Here is a 19,778-nt window from a genome sequence, read left to right as displayed (position 1 = left end):
TCAGATAGGACCAATAATCTGTCAGCCATCATCACATGATGGCTGTAGTATAAAAAGTATTTAACATGTGGTGATACTGAGAATAGTATTTACATTTTGTAATAAATCATTTTAATCCTTTGCTAAATTACTCACAAAACATCTGACATACAAAAACTGTTTAACCAATCTAGTCCCTTGATGACACCAGTCCTGCCCATGCTTTTTATCCCCATTTAATATCCTTTTGTCCTGTAAAAAGTAAGATGGTTATGAATGGCATTTTATATTAACTTTAATTCATATCATTCTGTTTATTTGTTGAAGTCTAATTAGGCTATCATTTCAGATATCTCTTAATATCTAATTAAAATCGAGCTTAAATATAAATAAATATCAAATACATTCAAGACATTCATGTTTTTGTTCGAAGCAAAGCTCGTTCTTAAAAAACAGCATTTCATGCAGGCAAAACATTTGGCATCTATCGTCCTGATGAACGTCCCTCTTTCATAAATAAACTGTGTAACAGAAAGCAGAAAACTATGTGTTGGAAAAGTAAAGTGCATACATTTGAATATCAATGATTTGCAGAGGAAATGACACCATTAACAAGGAAGTCTAACAGATGGCACAAGTGTTAAGTGAATGTAGTGCAAATTCTCCAATCACGTCGCATAATGAAGTCAGAGAGATATAAGAGGAGAAAGAGAGGATGTGTGGATGCGCAGGAGAGAGACGGGAGGGAAATTGCCATGGCTCTGCCCCACTCCAGTAATACCAGGGAGAGATCAGAGGAGCGTGGAGACGTATGAGAGCCGCTGATGGCTTTCACACTTCGGTATCTCAGGGCTCCTGGTGACAATCCATCCACAATACTGTAATAATGCTGAAATAGGCCATTAGGGTGCCTCCCTTTCAGCCTCACTTCACTGATCAGAGCTCTTGCAGTGTGTTCGCGTGTACGTGTGTGTGTGGTTCTTTGAACACCTCAGAACAGACTGAGATGTGACAAGTGCTAAAGTCTCACTCGGTTGTAATTAGATCATGGCCTGCAGTGATGAGAGTAATGCAATATCAGAGGCAGAGACAAGAGAATAAAGGATGATTTAAAAGAAGCAGAGACATTTTCTTCTGTTTTTTTAACATATAATGCCATTTTCTTGTCACATTTCTGTGTTCTGTACTTATAGTATATACAGTACAGTAATCTCATTAGTGTACACATACATAAATTATATAAAAAATAAATAAATGATGATAAACACAGAGGAGAACAACACATGTAGACAGCTTAAAAACCATAAACCCTTTGACTTACATACAACTTTACATGCGTACAATTGCAGTAAATTCAACTTTGCATAAAGTCCTGTTTAAAGTTTATTCATTCATTTGCACTTGACCGTTTACTGAGAAATAAAGAGTAGGTCTTTGTGACCGCAAAACTGAATTCAGTCATATGTGGTGAAACGATCAAAAAACAAAACACAAAGCAAAACAAAACAACACAAAAATGCAGATATGTGCAGTTGTCAATCTACTGTAAAATAAAAATATGTGATCAGTCATACATAATCAACATATGCTTTTACATTATTTTCACTTCAAATTAAAGGATTACTTCACTTTCTTAGAAAAAAGTACCCCCATAATTTACTCACCCCCATGTCATCCAAGTGGTTTGTCTTTCTTTGTTCAATCGTTGAAAATTACGTTTTTTTTTTTTTTTTTTTTGAGGAAAACTTTCAAGGATTTTTCTCAAAGTAATAGACTTCATTTTTTTCAATGGCATTCAAAATTTCTATTTCCACGCAGCAACAAATGACTTTAAACAATCCCAAACGAGGCATAAGGGTCTTATCTAGCAAAACGATTGTCATTTCAGCAAGAAATTTACAACACATATATTTTTTTTTCTTACCCAAAATGACCCTTATGCCTCAGTTTCAAAGTGTTATAAATGATCCCAACCGTGTTGAAACTGCATTAAAACCATAAACCATTGAGGTCTAATAAAGTCCAGTATTCATGAATATCAGTCATGTGACCTTTTACGTTATTTCAGTTGCCTGCCGCCATCTTGAGTACCTACCGAGTACCAGTAGGCTACTGACAATCATTGGCTAGCTTGCTATGATTTCTTATTTTTTACTGCTTATGATTTTTATATATGGGAAATGGCTACAAAAGACAACATTTTACACCTCGACTGTCATAAAAATAAACGCTACTTTAAAAAAAATCTTGGTTAGGGTATGATGCCTACTCGATCCCTGATGCGTTTTTCCAGCCGCTGTCCGCTGCTACCGAACTACCACTATTTTACAACATAAGAAGGCGCGACACAACATGAAATTTTGCTCGAAGTATCACCTGGATCTCTACACATGAACGCGAGCGTTGAGAACATTGTTTGTTTACACAGATTTTACTAAAAAGAAAGGTTTTAAACCTTAAAAGACAATACTATTCTGTGACAGCACTGGGATCTCTTACATTAAACCCAAGCTGTGTGTCCACCTGAGCCTCATCAAACACAAAGGCACACCCCAAAAAAGGAATCATACAGCAATGAATCATTCCTCTCTCTTTAATGCCTGACACATCTGACTTCAATGTAGGGCGGATGTAGAGGATGGGACACAGCTGTGCCAGAGATGGATGAGATCTAAACATATTTTTCATTAACGCGTTAAATATTAATGTTTACAATTAAGCTTAGGGGTGGGGTACTGTTTGGTCTCGGATTTGTCCTAAGCCTGGATATATGAGATTTTGGGAAAAAAAAACTCTTTGTAGGAAAGATAGAATTGCGTGATTGGCTGAGATAGGAGGCCCGTGTAACAGTTGCTGGGCGGAGCTTGGACTATTGCCTCCTCTGGTTTGCTGCTAGCTGGTAGCAGGGCTGTTATAGGAATCTCCAGTGTGTCTCTGACAAATCAACATTAATGCATAAAAACACTGCGTCGAATGAAAACGTTCGTTGATTAACTCCAAATTCTGTACATACTTTACATATTTTAACAAAGAGAAGGACGTAATGAATTTTCCTAAAGCCCTCCCACCATAATCCTGGTAGTTTATTTTAGTAGAAAGCAGCAAATTGCTTTCCACCAAAAAGGTGCTACACACTCAAATATCCCCAATTAAACCTCATCCCGGAGTGATTCTTGCTGATAATGCAGTGTTGTGCTGGTAAAGCAAACCATTAAAGTCTTTAATGTCAAGACCATTAAAGACTCAAAATCCCAGCCCTGTCTTCTATTGTGAGACGTACAAATACGCTTCACCATTATATTGTAATAAATTGCTTTTGAGAGCTCTGCTATCAGCCAAATGGGAATTATCTGTGGTATTTGCTAAGGCAAGCATCACTATTGCTCATGTTTAAGGTTAGGGATTTGAACAATCCTCTAACTCTCCAGTAGCTATAAACTGTAGTATGTAGCTCATCTTGTACATTTGCGCTATGGACATGAACTTTAGAGGATTGTTGAGAAGAGCGGGGGGATGATAAAATAAAAACAAATCAAATAGACTTAAAGTACAGTTTTGTATATTGTAGGAGGGACATATGGCATTGAAGACCAAAGACAGTAAAGACCAAAAAAAATATCTCTTGAGCTAAAAAGAGAGATCGAAACTAGAAGAGAGCTTGAAACTGCATTATACACTATATAAATGGGACTGCAACATTAATGGGAATGTAATTTTACTTGGACTGTAAAAATTGTGGATTTTTTTCGACCCGGCGTTTGGTCAAAAAGGGACGAGTCCAGCAGCTGGATTGAAATTAACCCAGAAAATTCTTATATTTGACCCAACAATGTGTTGAATCAACCCATCATGTGTTTCCCAACCCGGTCCTACGTTGCAACCCTAACAGGGTGTTTTAGATGTCTCACTCTATAAAACACCTGATTTAACTCATTGGCTTGTTGGTGTGTTAAAATTGAGGAGACATCTCCAACATGATGAGAGGAATCAGGTGTTTCATATAAGGAGATATCTAAATCATCCTGGGAGGGGTGCCACGTACGACTGGGTTGGGAAACACTGGGTTAAATTACAACCCAGTGAGCTGGGTTCGTCACCTTTTGACCCAATGCTGGGTTGAAAATAACCCAACATTTTTTAGAGTAGGTAAAATTACATTCCCATAAATGTTATAGTCTCATTCTGACCCAATGCTGGGTCCCTCACTGCTATTCTCAACAATCAGGAGGGTGATTTATTGTTGGGTCATATATACAATTTTTTGCTTAACCCAACGGTTGGGTCCATCCCTTTTTGACGCACCTCTGGGTCCCCTATAATAACCCAGCAATTTTTAAAATGTGAAAATATTTCACAATGTTTTTTAACACATTGTTGGGTTCTATAGCCCCAGAGCTGCAGAGTCTTGAGTCTGCAATGTTTCCAGCAGATCTACAAATCTGCAGTGTTTCCGGCTCTGACTCGAGAGACAGTTCGCGCTGATCAGCCGGTTACGAGTTGAGAGATTCTCGAGTCAGAGCAGATTCGCATGTCTCTCGAGTCCGCATTGTTTCTGGCTCCGAGTGAGAATCTCAGGTCAGTTCGCGGCTCGCGCGGATCAGCAGGTCTCTCGAGTTTGCAATGTTTTCGGCTCCGAGTGAGAATCTCGAGTCAGTTCTCGCGCAGATCTGCCGGTTACGAGTGGATCTGTAGAGCGAGCGAAGTCTCATCAATAATGTTGAAAGAGGTTGGTGTGTGTGGTGGCGCTGTTTATGGTTTTACATTGAATTGTAGTAGGACTCAACTGAACCGGGTTAATGATACTAGAGACTTGCAACTCATGAATTAATTTAAAGATCCGGGTAAAAGATCCGAGTGAGTCACGACTCAAACAGGTCTAGTGCAAACCAGCATTTTTTTAAATGCAAATACATGCAACTCTCATATATCCATAGGCGTAAGTTGCAGGTGGGACGTGTCCCCAACGCCTTTATGCTAAAGTTGATCGTGACCACTTTTTGGTAGAAATTTAAAACAACTTCTTGCGGTCAAGTTCAATGAAGTATAAATGATTCACCACCAGTGTTGGGGAAGTTACTTTAAAAAAGTAGTGTTTGCTCGTTACTCGTTACTTTTAAAAAAAGTAATTCATTACTTTACTTAGTTACCGGCTTTGGAAAGTAACTTTTTACGTTACTCGTTACTTTTACGTTACTTTTATGTTGCCTGTATTTGGAAAATATTTTGGAAACACACACAAACACACGAACACATAGTACATACACACAATACCCTGTTACTCAGGCATTTGATCTTGACATTGTTAAAATCTTGTCTTTTTTACATGTTTTAACACTGTACATTTAACTTAAAATATTTAATTGTGTACAAGAAAACAGCTCTTATTAATGAATTATTAGTAGCATGTTGTAGTGTCTCAGGAGATTGTGCTCATTGTTAAATAGCTTTGTGGCTATACTGCACTGGAGCGGCAGTTTAAAATATAAACCCAGAATTCAGCGAACGTCAAGAACAAAAAAAAAACAATAAGGCCAAGACGCTGCACTGGAGCTGCAGTTTAAAAAATAAACCCAGAATTCAGCGAACGTCAAGAACAAGAAAAAAACAATAAGGCCAAGACGCGGGATTTAAATTACGTTACACGGACCATGTATAAATTTCAATGTTTCTGGACAGAAATACCAACTTTGTCTGGTATTAATAAGCTGCACATTGGAGTGCTGGCTGCTCCCCGCGGTGCTGAAGACGCGTGATGGCACATATACACAGATATCTACGTGCAATCTATTGGAAAGTGGAGGAGTCATTAGTTGGGTTAGTAAAATAACGAAATTACAGCTTTTAAATAGAAGAAAAAAAGGTTTTTTTGTAAAGAGATATATTTTTTAAGTTTAAAAGTGCAGAACTCTTCTCGAGGGGAAGAAAGCTATGGTTACGTGCAACCTATCGGAAAGCCCAGATGAGTTAGTTGGGTTAGTAAAATAATGAAATTATAGATTTAAGTACAAAATAGTATTTATATAAAGAGAAATATTGAAATAAAAAGTGCAGAACTCTTCTTAAGTGGAAGTAATAAAGTAAAATAACGAATAATAAGTATATAGTAACGAATAATAGTTTCCAATAGGTTGCACGTAAATATCTGTGCTGCCACCAGACTCCGTCCGAGCGCGTCTTCAGCACCGCGGCCAGCACTCCAATGCGCAGCTTATTAATACAAAACAAAGTGAACAAGTTGGTATTTCTGTGCAGAAACATTGAAATTTAAACATGGTCTGTGTAACATTATGTAAATTCCGCGTCTCTGTCTGATTGTTGTGTCCGTTTTGTTGTTCTTGACGTTCGCTGAATTCTGGGTTTACATTTTAAACTGCCGCTTCAGTGCAGTATAGCCACAGAGCTATTTAACAAGCACGATCTTCCGAGATACTATGCTAAGATACAATTAATACAAAACGAAATTCACTTCAAACGGAGTGGGTAGACATGATTTTTACCACTTTATTAAGTTTGTTTTCGTAGAAACCTTTCTCTAAAGTGAATTTCGTTTTGTATTAATTGTATCTTAATTTCAATCAATGTTTTATCAACCAATTGCTTGAATTTAATAAATAAGAAATAAATAAAAGAAAACGATTTAGTTTTATATTTATGTTTAAAAAAAGTATTTCATTTAAACATAAATATGAAGCTGAATCGTTTTCTTTAATTTATTTCTTATTTATTAAAATCAGGCAATTGGTTGATAAAACATTGATTAAAATTAAGATGCCTCCATCCCTCAAAAGTTAGGGTAAGCTGCTTCTTGCTTGCCATGATTTCTTTGCAGACTGATAGGAGCCTCTGTCGTGTGTGGACGTTGTGACTATTGCACAAGCGCAGATGGCAGTGTCGCTGTCAAATCTAACCAAAAGTAACGTTGCGCTGAATTGGAAAATGAACTACGTTACGTTACCAAATTTTCAGTAGTAACGCGTTACACTACTTTTTTCTCTAAAAAGTAGTTACGTTACTGTAACGCGTTACTTTGTAACGCGTTACACACAACACTGTTCACCACAAAATCAGGTTTGCTTAAAAATGAACATTTTCACAATAATGAAGCAGTGTTTGCTTTCTTTCTCTGTTTGTCATTGCTGTATTTTAAAGGTTTTAGCTATTAAGAAACCTTGGCTTTTTATTAGTTGTTTTTTTCTCAGTTGTTTCATAGTTTAACCTTCTGGGCACTGTTAAAATTGTGAACATTTCTGCGGTCATCAAAACCATGCGGTGAAATGAAAAGCCCTTTATCTGGTAAATTTCCCTGGGTCTCAAGTCCTCAAGGTCAGTTTCAGCTGAAGGCTCCCATTTCGCTGAACTCTAGTTTTCATTTGTTGACCGTGACAGTGTTATAGCCCTGTGAGTTTATGACGGCCATGCACATCGCAGTCTGTGATTAAAGCGCACTTGTTAATCTGGCTATCAGCACGATACAAGCCGCTTTTATAAGCAAACAACAAGATGTAATATTTCCCCTCGGCTCTGTTAAAAAAGGTGACACCTCCGAAGTGAATAGCCAGTCGGAACGTCTCCTTTATGCTTCCCAGCAGTCTCCGGTTATGAGAGGAAAACAAATGCTGAAGCTGTAGAGGAAACGCATCTGAGCAGACAGGTCTGTCTGTACGTGAGCCACATCTGAGGGTACTCAGAGGCAAGCGTGTGATCTGGCTGTCACAAGCTGGCGTCTTCTGTCATTTCATCGCAGATTGTTCCAAAAACGCAATGTCCTTATCCTGCATGTAGCACTTCTTAGAAAAATACCATTTATGTGATTCTTTGAAGGAGGCTTATTGGATTAAAAGAATGAAATAGTATTATGTCGTTTTAGTCTGTAGAGCCATGTGACACATTTACTAAAAACATGTTTCTGAGTTTGCACACAGATGCCTTTGAGAGGAATTTAAAATCCTCATTAACAACATAAGAAGAGAAAAGATTTCACTACATTTCTGTGCTTTCTATGTGGTTTTGCTGTTGTAACCACAAGTCTGTCTTTTTGTGGGGCTTGCCATGGAGTTACAAAGTTTTTGTTTGTTGCACTCAGTTCTACTTAATCCTCTCATGTTCACATTACTTACAAAGTCCATGTCACTACTGTATGTGATCTTAATTTTATTGAGTTCATTCAACAAAAAGTATCAGTTTTGCTTTGTTCCACTGACATAAAAGTTGCATAAAATAAACCGTTTAATAAGCTATACATACTGGCACCTTATTGTCTGCTGTTGTTGCAGTGTATTATGGGTAATTGTTGTTCTGTAACACTTTTGCAAGAGTGCACCATTAGAGACATTTTGTTTCTTTTGCAGGCTCTACAATTAAGACAAACAAATATAATAGTCAGTTATTTCCCCTGATATTGTATTAACAGTTATCATCTTGATTAATAGTATTTACATTTTTTTTATTATCATTGTATACTGGAGGCTTAGTTGTAACGCTGTGTTACAACTAACCCCACGGTTTTAAAATGTTTTCAATCCCAGCTATAATTTACTAGGAGTTACTGACATATTTCAAATGCTGTTATGTTCAGCCCAGTCTCACGGAATTTCGTTATATAGTCACATATTTTTTAATTCTTTTTTCGTGATATTATCACGAAGTTCTGCGTCTTTTCGTGATCGTATAACGAATTCCTGTTTTCGTGTGATTTTCATGTATTGGTTACTCAACTGTTTTGTCCTATTTTCTTACAATTGTCGCTTCGGTTTAGGGTTAGATTTACATAAAATGACATCCCTACCCAAACCCAACTCTATCCCTAACGCCAGGCGACATATAAAAAAATAAATCAGAAAAAATAGTATAAACCAATATATAAAGTGACATTCTAATGCAAGCACCAAATCTAACCCTAAACCGAAGCGACAATGGTTTAAAAATAGGAAAAAGCAGTTGAGTAACCAATACGTGATAATCACCCGAAAACAGGAATTCGATATACAATCACGAAAAAAACGGAAATTCGTGATATTATCACGAAAAAATAATACAAAAAATACGTGACAACTTTGTGAGACTGGGTAGCTATTTTTTAGGTAACAAGACAGTGATTAAATTAATATAAGATTGGATTTGGTGACTTACACACCCAACTCAGAAATCGAAAAAAAAACATAAGATGAAGAAATTTACTTTTATGCCTCCAAAACACTCTTTGTTCAATATCTTAACCGAAACACATCAAAACTTTTCACAAATTCACAGGAGATCATCTTCTGACAGTAAGAGAAAAAGACCAAAGGCACAGATTGCTTGGCCTTGTATAAATTAGTAAAGTAGCTGCATTACTTAGAATGATCAGGATATAGAAGTGGTGAAGCAATACAAATACCTTGGAATTATTATTGATGACAAACTCACCTTTGAGCCACAGGTAGACGCTGTCTGTAAGAAATCACATCAGTGTATGTTTTTTTACCGTAAACTTCGGAATTTTAATGTTGATAATACTTTTATGAGGATGTTTTACTGTTGTTTTATTGAATCCACTATTTCATTTGCTCTTGTGAGTTGGTTCGGGTCCCTTTCACTTAAAAACAAGAACAGTCTTCAAAACATAGTGAAGGTGTGAGGCAAAATTTCCCACAATCCCTTGCCTGATTTAAACACTCTATGAGACTAGGACTGTCAAGAAGGCACATTCAATCTTAGCTGATCCATGCCACCCATTGTACAGCTGTTTTATTTTGTTGCCGTCAGATTCAAAGTGCCTAAATGCAGGACCAACAGACACAAACATTCTTTTGCCCTCGCTGCTATAGGTGGTCTTAACAAGTTAATGTGAGTTGCGGACTTCTGTGTTGTATGTATTTAATTTATTTCTGTTGATTGTATGGTTGTTGTTTTGTGTAATGTGTATTGTAGCCTGCTGCACAACAAATTGCCCCTCGGGGATAATAAAGTTTCTTGAACTTACAATTAACCCTTCGTTAGTTTGTGGTCCGCTCACCCCTACGTCTAATCATAGAACACTACAGTACAGTTACATAAGCACCCATTGGTACACCAGTTCACAACTACATTTTAAATAAAAAAATATTTATTAGTAATACAAAAAATTTTTTAACTAATTATTTTGCATTATTAATAAGAATTTGCTAATGTTATGATTAAAATAAATAGTTTACATTCTAAAAAATGCTGGATTGTTTCAACCCAGAAGTGGATAAAATATGGACAAACACAACTGTCATCAAGACTATTGGTCCTCTTAGGACGGTTTCACATTTGGTGCGATTGCCTGGTCCGAACCCGAGTTCGATTGCTCCCCCCTCCCCATGCCCCCCATGGACTGTGTTCACACATTATTTTTGTATCCGAACCGCGGTACGCTTGCATCATCAAGCTGCAGCCGGCGCGTTCTCCTGTTGCTTGGCAACCGCTGTAAACGAGAAGACGACAAGTGTGATTGAAGAACTCCAAGCAGAGAGATGGTTTCTGAATGCCTCCGCAAAAATTGACGTCGGCGGACAGACCGCGTTGTCATCGAAACGACTTTAGTATGTTTGGGGCAGACAGACGCAAGTGCGTTTCTGTATTATTTCTTTGAAAACAAAACCAAAGGTTTAAAAAAATAAGAACAAAACTCAAGCAAGCATTCTATGCATTTTGCGGTCAATGTAAGTGCACGCACACAAACACACACGTCTGTTTTGGTGGGACATTCCATATAATACGTAATTAACAGTGGTTCACTTCCGCGATTTGGTACGATTGCGCTCACATTAGCAGCGAACCGATCTGGAGTTCACATGAACCGGACCCTAGACCACCCTTTTTAAGCGGACTCGAGTACGTTTCGTGGGTGCATCAATCAGAAGTGTTGCGCAATTGCATTTTTTTAAAAAGTGGAGAAGGCGGTTCTTTTCTAAAATTCGAGAAAATCCTCCGCTACACCTTTAACCTAGAAAATCTCCATACCAAACCAAACCAGTGTACCCGTTTAAATTTCCATAAACACACATTTAGTACATTATCAGTGTTGCTGAGTTTATGACTGTCATCGGTTGCCTGCGAAGGCTTTTATTCTCATTTGCATAACCAGCAAAACCATTTAATGCTTTTGATGCAGGTGCAGGCATTCCATTCCCATCACATTTTATTATCATACTCTCATATTTCTCAATCACTGCTGATGCGATTGATTTCCATCAGGTTTATTATACATCACATTATCTCAGAATTAAAGTTGAGCTTTAAAAAACAGTGATACACAGCATAAGTTAGGCGAAAGCTGAGACCCGTGACAGCACAGCAGCCCTGAGAAGAGATTATGCCTCGTGTGTGTGTGTGTGTGTGTGTGTGTGTGTGTGTGTGTGTGTGTGTGTGTGTGTGTGTGTGTGTGTGTGTGTGTGTGTAGTTTGGTTTGTAACATTGTAACATTATGTAGATGACACTTCAGAATACTTTATAGAACCTTGGGAGGTCTTTATTAAAATAATCCATAAATACCTCATCCAGTACCATGTAAACAGCAGGACTTGTTCTTCTCCAGCCTGCGGGGGTTCAAAAGATTGACCGAGCGCCTAGAAACCAATGACTGTCTCAACAGTTTCACATGTCTGCGTGTCACATCACCGCTTGAGTCCTTAAGAAGTGATAAAACCCTGACACAGGCTTTTTTAAATATGGATCTTACTTTATAAATGACTAAATGAAAATACTCCCTGACATTGTTTTCTTTATTTATGTTGTTTTCTTTATTAGCACTCATGTTTTGATGTAAAACATCTTACAGTATAGTCTTGACTTCCTTTACATAACAACAATTAGGTGGTGTTTACATGACACTATTTTACCTACTAAAAAAACTGAAACATTTTATTGCCTTTTCTTTACTTGGCAGTGGCAATAAGGGGGCTTAAAAAACTTTTGTGTGCATTCACACTACAGCGTTTTTAGTCGTTTTTTAGATCTATGTGAATGGGGATTGTTTTGACAATTGCATTGTTTTGATTGTTTGTTTTTTTTCATACTACTACTGTAAGGCTCAGTGGTAGAAGCAGCACAAAAGGTCATGGGTTTGAATCCAGAGAATAAACACATACTGTACTGATAAAAATGTACACTTGTAATTAGGGATGCACCGATAGGATTTTTTTGGGCCGATACCGATTTAAACAGACAACTTTTGGCCGAAACCGATACCGATATTAAACACTTGTGTACAATACTATACAGTTGGTCTATTAGCTAGTTTATTTCTACATCAAATAATTTTTACTGAACATGGATTGGATCTAATTAACATTCAACTGACCAACATAATAAGAGAGATACAAATTAAGCTAAAACAAATATAATAAGACAGCATGACAACCTTCAAAGGTGGTTTTTGCCATTCAGCATTTTTTTTATTAACAACATTAACTCATTTTTTACATATAATGGATTTCTTTATGCAGTTAATTAATAAACAATCGGTATCGGCCTTTCTCGTGCTATTGCCGATATGCCGATGGTTTCAAATTCATCAAAAATCGGCCGATAAATATCGGCGGCCGATACACCGGTGCATCTCTACTTGTAATGCACCATTAGTCAGGGGTTTTCAAACTTTATGATGTCAAGGACTCCCAAATATGATGAACCCTTTGTGAGGGACCCCTTACCTAAAATATATATCAAGTTAAATATTTTTTATGTATAACAAACAGAATTGGCTACACTTACAGTAATGCTACATTTTCAATTAAAATTTATTTGTAACTTGCAACTGACAATAAATATTGTTTCATAGCAGCTTTACAAAGATTACTGCTAGTGATATACCAATATATTGCAGTGGCCGGTATATTGGCTGATATTTAGATTGGCATTGGCATAGTTACTTAAATGTGTTGTTTGTAATGAAAATACTCTCAGATGTAAAGCCAAAGTCTGACAGACCAGAAAATGACCATTCATTATTCCCTTTTTAACACGATGTTATGTTGTGTTACAAACAACAACACTGGTGTGCAGCAAAGTCTTATTCAAACAGTACTATGAAATGTCAGATCAAGATAAGATAAGTACTATAAAAGGGTATATTTATAAATATTATACATAACAAATGTTTATTTAGTTTCACAAATATTTCAGTTTGACTCTTATTTACTGTAATTACATTTGTGTTATATCGGCCACACTGCTTTCTTAATATTGGCTGTTAAAAATAAATAAATAAAACTAAACATACGAGTTGACCACTAATTACTGTTCTACTAACCAAGGTGCGTGAGATAAAGTGGACTGAAATAATGAAAAAACACTAGAAAGATACTAAGCAAATGCAGTATTAACTATTTTGGAATGTATGTAGTAGTAAATGAGAGATAAACCTAATTTAAAAAAAAAAAAATAAAACAAACCTCCTGGTCCACGGACACCATGTTTGAAAATACCTGCGTCACTTTGGATTAAAGCGTCTGCTAAATGTGTAAACATTTTAATGTGATCGTACTTAATGTAATGATATTTTGGCCCAGCAATACAACAGGCCAATATTAAAGGTGACATAGAATGATTGAACGGAGTATTTATCCTTGTTCTGTGATGTGACATGTAGACAAAAATGTTTTTTTTTGGGTCTGTAATGCCTTAGAAGCTTCCTAAAAACCTCTCTCAGATAGCTCTATTAGCGTGGGGGATTTTAAACAAGTGGTTTTGCACCTATTTGGCTCCCCCTACTGGGTTAACTTGCAATCTCATTAATGATTGGCTGACTTTGCTGCCACTCAAAAAATGTAGCCAATTATTTTAAAGTGGAGGGGCAGTGAGATGCCTGTGATGTCATAAGCATCCGTTTTTCAGATTGGGCCGTTTTCTGGCTGACATTTCTAAAAGAGGAATTTCTATGAGACTGAGATGTTTACATGTCTAGCACTTTTTGTATGTTCGTGAATGCGAGTAGACTACCATTATTCAACAAAGACAAGGTAAAAATGGTATTTCATTTTCTGTCCCCTTTAAGCCATTTTAAGATTTTTTTTGACATTGGCCGATTAACTGAAGGGGTTAATCATTGACGGATCACTAAGTTTACTTTACACTGCATAGTGAAAATATCTATTTGATTACTGCACTCAAAAAATAGAAATGCTGTTTTTTTTCTAACTTGGCGTTGGGTAAATATTGGACAGAACACAAAGATGTGATAAAGATTACCCAATGCTTGGTTGTTTTAACCCAATGCTGGATTGTTTTAACCCAACTTCTGGGTTAACACAGTCTCACCCCATCCATGGCGTCAATATTTGACGACACTTGACCATGCGTCAATATGTTGACGCAGAGGGTATACCTTTCGCGTAATTTTTTGACGAACTGGGGACTTCAATACTATTACGTCCGTTGCATTCTCTTTCCTATTTTCTTACCATTTTCGCGTCGGTTTAGGGTTAGATTACGCAAAATTAAACAGTGTACGCGAAATTAAACAGTTGTCACCTGGCGTTGGGGTTAGAGTTAGGTTTGGGTAGGGATGTCATTATGTAAATCTAACCCTAAACCGACGCGAAAATGGTAAGAAAATAGGAAAGAGAATGCAACGGACGTAATAGTATTGAAGTCCCCAGTTCGTCAAAAAATGACGCGAAAGGTATACCCTCCGCGTCAACATATTGACGCATGGTCAAGTGTCGTCAAATATTGACGCCATGGGGTGAGACTGGGTTGTCTGGGTTATTAGAACCCGTTGGGTAACTTAAACCCTGCATTGGGTAACTTAACCCATTTGTACGTTCTGTCCAATATTTACCCAACGCTGGGTTAAACATAACCCAGATGCAAGCCTTTAACAGCGTTCTTTTGTTTGTGTTTCCTTCAGCAAAAGCAAATGTTGTTTAATGACGGAAATGAATGTTTAAAACTCCAGTCACTCAAGTCAGGTTTTATGACGCTCCCCCCTCCCCGCCATCGGGCTTTAATGAAGGCAGGTTTTTAAAATGTTATATTTAATTTGATTTAGCATTTTTATGAGACAAGCTCTTCTCTCAATCACATTTAAATGTTTATTGTTACATTAGCTGTCCTGCTTACAGTCAGGGTTTTGGACTACAGTTAATAAATGTGAACGATTTCCATAAAATATTCAAAGAAGCCCATTACTGCCACAGCGCCTCATCTCCTCGGCTAAACTTCAATCAGTTTTGCATTTGAAATGCATTAAATGCCCGGGTAAAACCTTATAATCTGCACGGCAATATTGTTATAGCTGCTATCGGGGAAAACGTGAACTTATATGAGACGCATTAATTCTGCTGTTTAATTATTTAGAGTGTATTGATTTCTCACACATTGTTTGGATTCATAACTCATTAAGTATTTAAAACACTCATGTAATTTTCCTGTTTACTAGAGAGTACAATGGTATGGCTGTAAATCTTGCAAAAAATAATTACACGGTACCAGTGGAAGCTAATGGTCATTTTAATAGCTTCCCTTTAATTACTGCCATTATTATGCGAGTATTTAATGAGAAAGAACCTTCATGTTTCTTTTTTTTTTAATAAGAGTGTGACATACAGTTTTTCGGGATGTGCTTGCTTCAACCTTATATGAAATCTGGAATATCTAATATTTGGAAGTTGCAGTGTAACTTCAAGCAATAACTCTGTCATGTTGTGTATACCGATGCCTTCATAGATAATTTTTATCATTTACATTTATAGTACATTACAAACATAAGTATGCTTTTACTGGGATCGAACCCATGATCTTGCTAACACACTTCTCTACCCATTGAGCTACACTATGTGATTATAATACACTTATAACCGAGTTTATCCTAGTCCCAGACTAAAATGCATGTTTGAGATGCTTTAAAAATGCTTTCAAAAACACCTTGCATATCTTAACATGTATCAGAAGTATTGTTTTGTCTCAAGATTATTTTTTTTGTAGGGTATATTTTTAAAAATGTCCTTAAATAGGCCAAGTCCTGAATTAAGCTTAACCCTGTCTGGGAAACTGCCCCTTTGTGTATGTGTGTTACAAAAGCTAAGCTGTATGGGATATCACCATTTTAAGGTCCTTATTTGTACCATTTAGGTACAGATATGTACTGTATACATTTACTAATGAGGAACAAATATGCACTCTTTAGGTACAAATGTGTACTTTTGAAAAAACGTACTGCCCTAGTGACAGCTTTTGTAACTTTATTTTTGAGAGTAGAGGATTAATGTATATGTAGAGCTGTGTTTTGAAAAGACACACTCACATTTGTATCTAAATCAGATAAGCACCATCCAAAAACAAGCTGAGCCAGTTTTAATGCTCACCAGTGGGTGGCGCTGCTGTTTCATCTTTCTCATCCCATGTCGGTTTCTGTGCAGATGATGGAGAGGACAGAAGTGCAGATGATGACAAGATTTCACTGGAGGTGGGTTCAACAGTCAAGCAGGTTAGAAGCAGTAACCTCATCATTATTTTTACAGTCTTATAGGACTGACATAAACTCTGTTTGCCCACATATAACTGATTTTATAACAAAGTTACTAAGAAATTACCTACATGGTTTAAAGTAGTGTCACAGTATCAGCATCCTTTCTCAGATTTATATACCATTACTACAGTACACACAAATCAGCCCTGTTAAGCATACGGGTGCACTTGGAACCATGAAGGTTCTTCAAGCAATACAGAAAGCTTGTAAAGCTTGTTAGCCAATGGAGAATTTTTCTATTGGTGCCGGTTTGAATCCAATGGTTTAAAGAACCTGCAACTCGAAAAGTGCTCATTTAAAAGGAACTTTGTAACATCAACCTTTTTTCATGAAATGAGTGTAAATACAGTAGCATGCAAAGATTACACAAGTAAACATAACATGCAGTTTTTAAATAATGGGAAAACAAAATCCAAACACACATGGCCCTATGGTAAAAAGTGCATGCACCTTTGTTAAAACATAACTTAACTGTGGTTTATCACACCTGAGTTCAGTTTCTCTAGCCACACCCAGGCCTTATTACTGCCACACCTGTTTGCAATCAAGAAATCACTTAAATGGGACCTGCCTGACAAAGTAAAGTAGACCAAATGATACTCGTAAGCTAATCACCATGTTGAGATCCAAAGATATTCAGGAACAAATGAGATAGAGATCTATCAGTCTGGAAAAGGTTATAAAAGGTTTCTAAAGCTTTGGGACTCCAGCGAACCACAGTGAGGCTGTTTCTCAATATGCGTTCTTCAGCGATCTTCCGTTCTCGTGTCCTTGCTCTACGTCATCATTAACAGTCGAAGTTCATTCCAATTCTCAAGAACGCAAGTACAGAGGACGCATGAAAATACCCGGATGTGTTCTTGATATCGAGGATGCATCGAATGCAGACTTGCGCGCTGAAATCGCTTCACGCCCCAGAAGTCATTGCGGCAAAACAATGGCGGAGGTCAGGTGACCAACGGGAAGATCGCACACATCTCAATTCTCATAAGTGCGTTCTTTGTTCTCGCAACCTTCTGAGTGCGTTCTTCCAAGGTCGCCTGGCAAGTTCGATCTCCACGAGGACGCAAGTCCGTTCTTTGCGTTCTTGGAATTGAGAAACAGCCTGAGAGTCATTATTCACAAATGGCGAAAACATGGAACAGTGGTGAACCTTCCCAGGAGTGGCCTGCCGACCATAATTACCCCAAGAGCAGCAGCGACTCATCCAAGAGGTCACAAAAGACCCCACAACAACATCCAATCACCTACAGGCACCACTTGCCTCAGTTAAGGTCAGTGTTCATGACTCCACCATAAGAAAGAGACTGGGGAAAATGTCCTGCATGGCAGAGTTACAAGATAAAAACTGCTGAGCAAAAAGAACATAAAGACTTTTGCCAGAAAACATCTTGAAGATCCCCAAGAGTTTTGGGAAAATACTCATTGGATTGATGAGACAAAAGTTGAACTTTTTGGAAGGTGTGTGTCCCGTTACATCTGGTGTAGAGGTAACACAGCATTTCAGAAAAAGAACATTATACCAACTGTAAATATGGTGGTGGTGGTAGTGTGATGGTCTGGGGCTGTTTTGCTGCTTTAGGACCTGGAAGATTTGTTGTGATAAATGGAACCATGAATTCTGCTGTCTACCAAAAATCCTGAAGGACAATGTACGGCCATCAGTTCCTGATCTCAAGCTGAAGCAGCAGGACAATGATCCAAAACACACCAGCAAGTTCACTTCTGAATGGCTGAAGAAAAACTAAATGAAGACTTTGGGGTGGTCTAGTTAAAGTCTTCACCTCAATCCTATTGAGATGTTGTGGCATGACCTTAAAAAGGCGGTGCATGCTCAAAAATCCTCCAATGTGGCTGAATTACAACAATTCTGTAAAGACGAGTGGACCAAAATTCATCAACAGCGCTGTAACAGACTCATTGCAAGTTATTGCAAACACTTGATTGAAGTTGTTGCTGCTAAGGGTGGCCAGTGTTTGTTTGGATTTAGTTTTCCCTTCAAAATTAAAACCTTATTGTGTTTACTTGTGTTATATATGATTCATATTTAAATTAGTTTGAAGATCTGAGACATTAAGGTGTGACAAACATGCAAAAAATAAAAAGCCAACAATTTTTCACAACACTGTACTATATGATCATATGTATGTTTATTTTAAGGATGCAGAAGTCAGTCCAATCACTGATCAAAAGGACAATTCTCAAGAACAGGCTGATATAGAAGAACAAGAGCAAACTACCGAAGGACAGGAGCAAACTACCGAAGGACAGGAGCAAACTACCGAAGGACAGGAGCAAACTACAGAAGAACAGGAGCAAACTACCGAAGAACAGGAGCAACCTATAGAAGAACATGAGCAACCTATAGAAGAACATGAGCAAACTACTGATGAATCACCAGGTAGCGAAGAAGAGCAAAAACAAGAGGATGAGAATGCAGGAGATGAAAATAAAGAAATTGAAGAGGCAAAGAATGAAGACGATGGAGAGATCAAAGATGAGGGAGAGACATCAGAGGAAAAGGATGATAGTGAAGAGAAGAAAAAAGAGGAGGATGATGGAGAAGAGAAACAGAATGAAGAGGAGAGTAACCTTGAAGAAGAGGAAAGACATGAAGATAAACCAGAGAATGATGGAGGTCAGCCAGTAGAGAGTCCAGATCAAAGTGAAGAACAATCAGCAGATGCTGAATGAGAGAACACGAATACTTAAATGAATATTCCACTTTAAAAAACAAAATAAAAAAACCCAGATAATTTACTCCCCCCATGTCATCCAAGTTGTTGATGTCTTTCTTTGTTCAGTCGAGAAGAAATTACGTTTTTGGAGGAAAACATTCCAGGATTTTCTTAATTTAATAGACTTTAGTGGACCCCAACAGTTTACAGTTTTAATGCAGTTTAAAATTGCAGTTTCAATGCAGCTTCAAAGGGCAAATGATCCCAAACGAGGCAAAAGGGTCCTATATTTAATGAAAAGATTGTCATTTTCGGCAAGAAAAATCACACAGCTAGTGCAAAACAAGAGGTTGTGGTTTAAAAGCAAAAAAATTCTTGCCAAAAATGACTATCACTTAACTAGATAAGACCCTTATGCCATGGTTGGGATTGTTTACAGGCCTTTGAAGTGGCATTGGAACTGAAATTTTAAACTGTATTAAAAATGTAAACTGTTGAGGTCCAATAAAATCTATTAAATTGAGAAAAATCCTGGAATGTTTTTCCAAAAAAAAAAAAATTCTTCTTGACTGAACAAAGACAGACATCAACATTTTGGACGACATGGGGGTGAGTAAATTATCTGGATTTTTTTATGAAAGTGGAGT

General features: G+C 37.3%; 1 protein-coding gene across 1 annotated transcript in view; it reads left to right on the top strand.

Annotated features, from left to right (window-relative positions):
- LOC135728325 (doublecortin domain-containing protein 2-like) overlaps positions 1 to 19,272 on the top strand; it is a 40,265-nt gene extending 20,993 nt beyond the window's left edge. The window contains exons 8-9 of the mRNA XM_065246500.2: positions 16,344 to 16,390; positions 18,614 to 19,272. Of these exons, the coding sequence (XP_065102572.2) occupies positions 16,344 to 16,390; positions 18,614 to 19,147 (581 nt within the window). The 3' untranslated portion in view covers positions 19,148 to 19,272. The remainder of the gene's footprint in view (positions 1 to 16,343; positions 16,391 to 18,613) is intronic.
- The last annotated feature ends 506 nt before the right edge of the window (positions 19,273 to 19,778 follow it).

The sequence above is a fragment of the Paramisgurnus dabryanus genome, chromosome 13 (assembly GCF_030506205.2).
Source record: "Paramisgurnus dabryanus chromosome 13, PD_genome_1.1, whole genome shotgun sequence".
Classification (NCBI taxonomy): Eukaryota; Metazoa; Chordata; class Actinopteri; order Cypriniformes; family Cobitidae; genus Paramisgurnus; species Paramisgurnus dabryanus.
The sequence above is the reverse complement of the archived record's forward strand: the minus strand, read 5'-3'. Positions and strand labels throughout refer to the sequence as shown.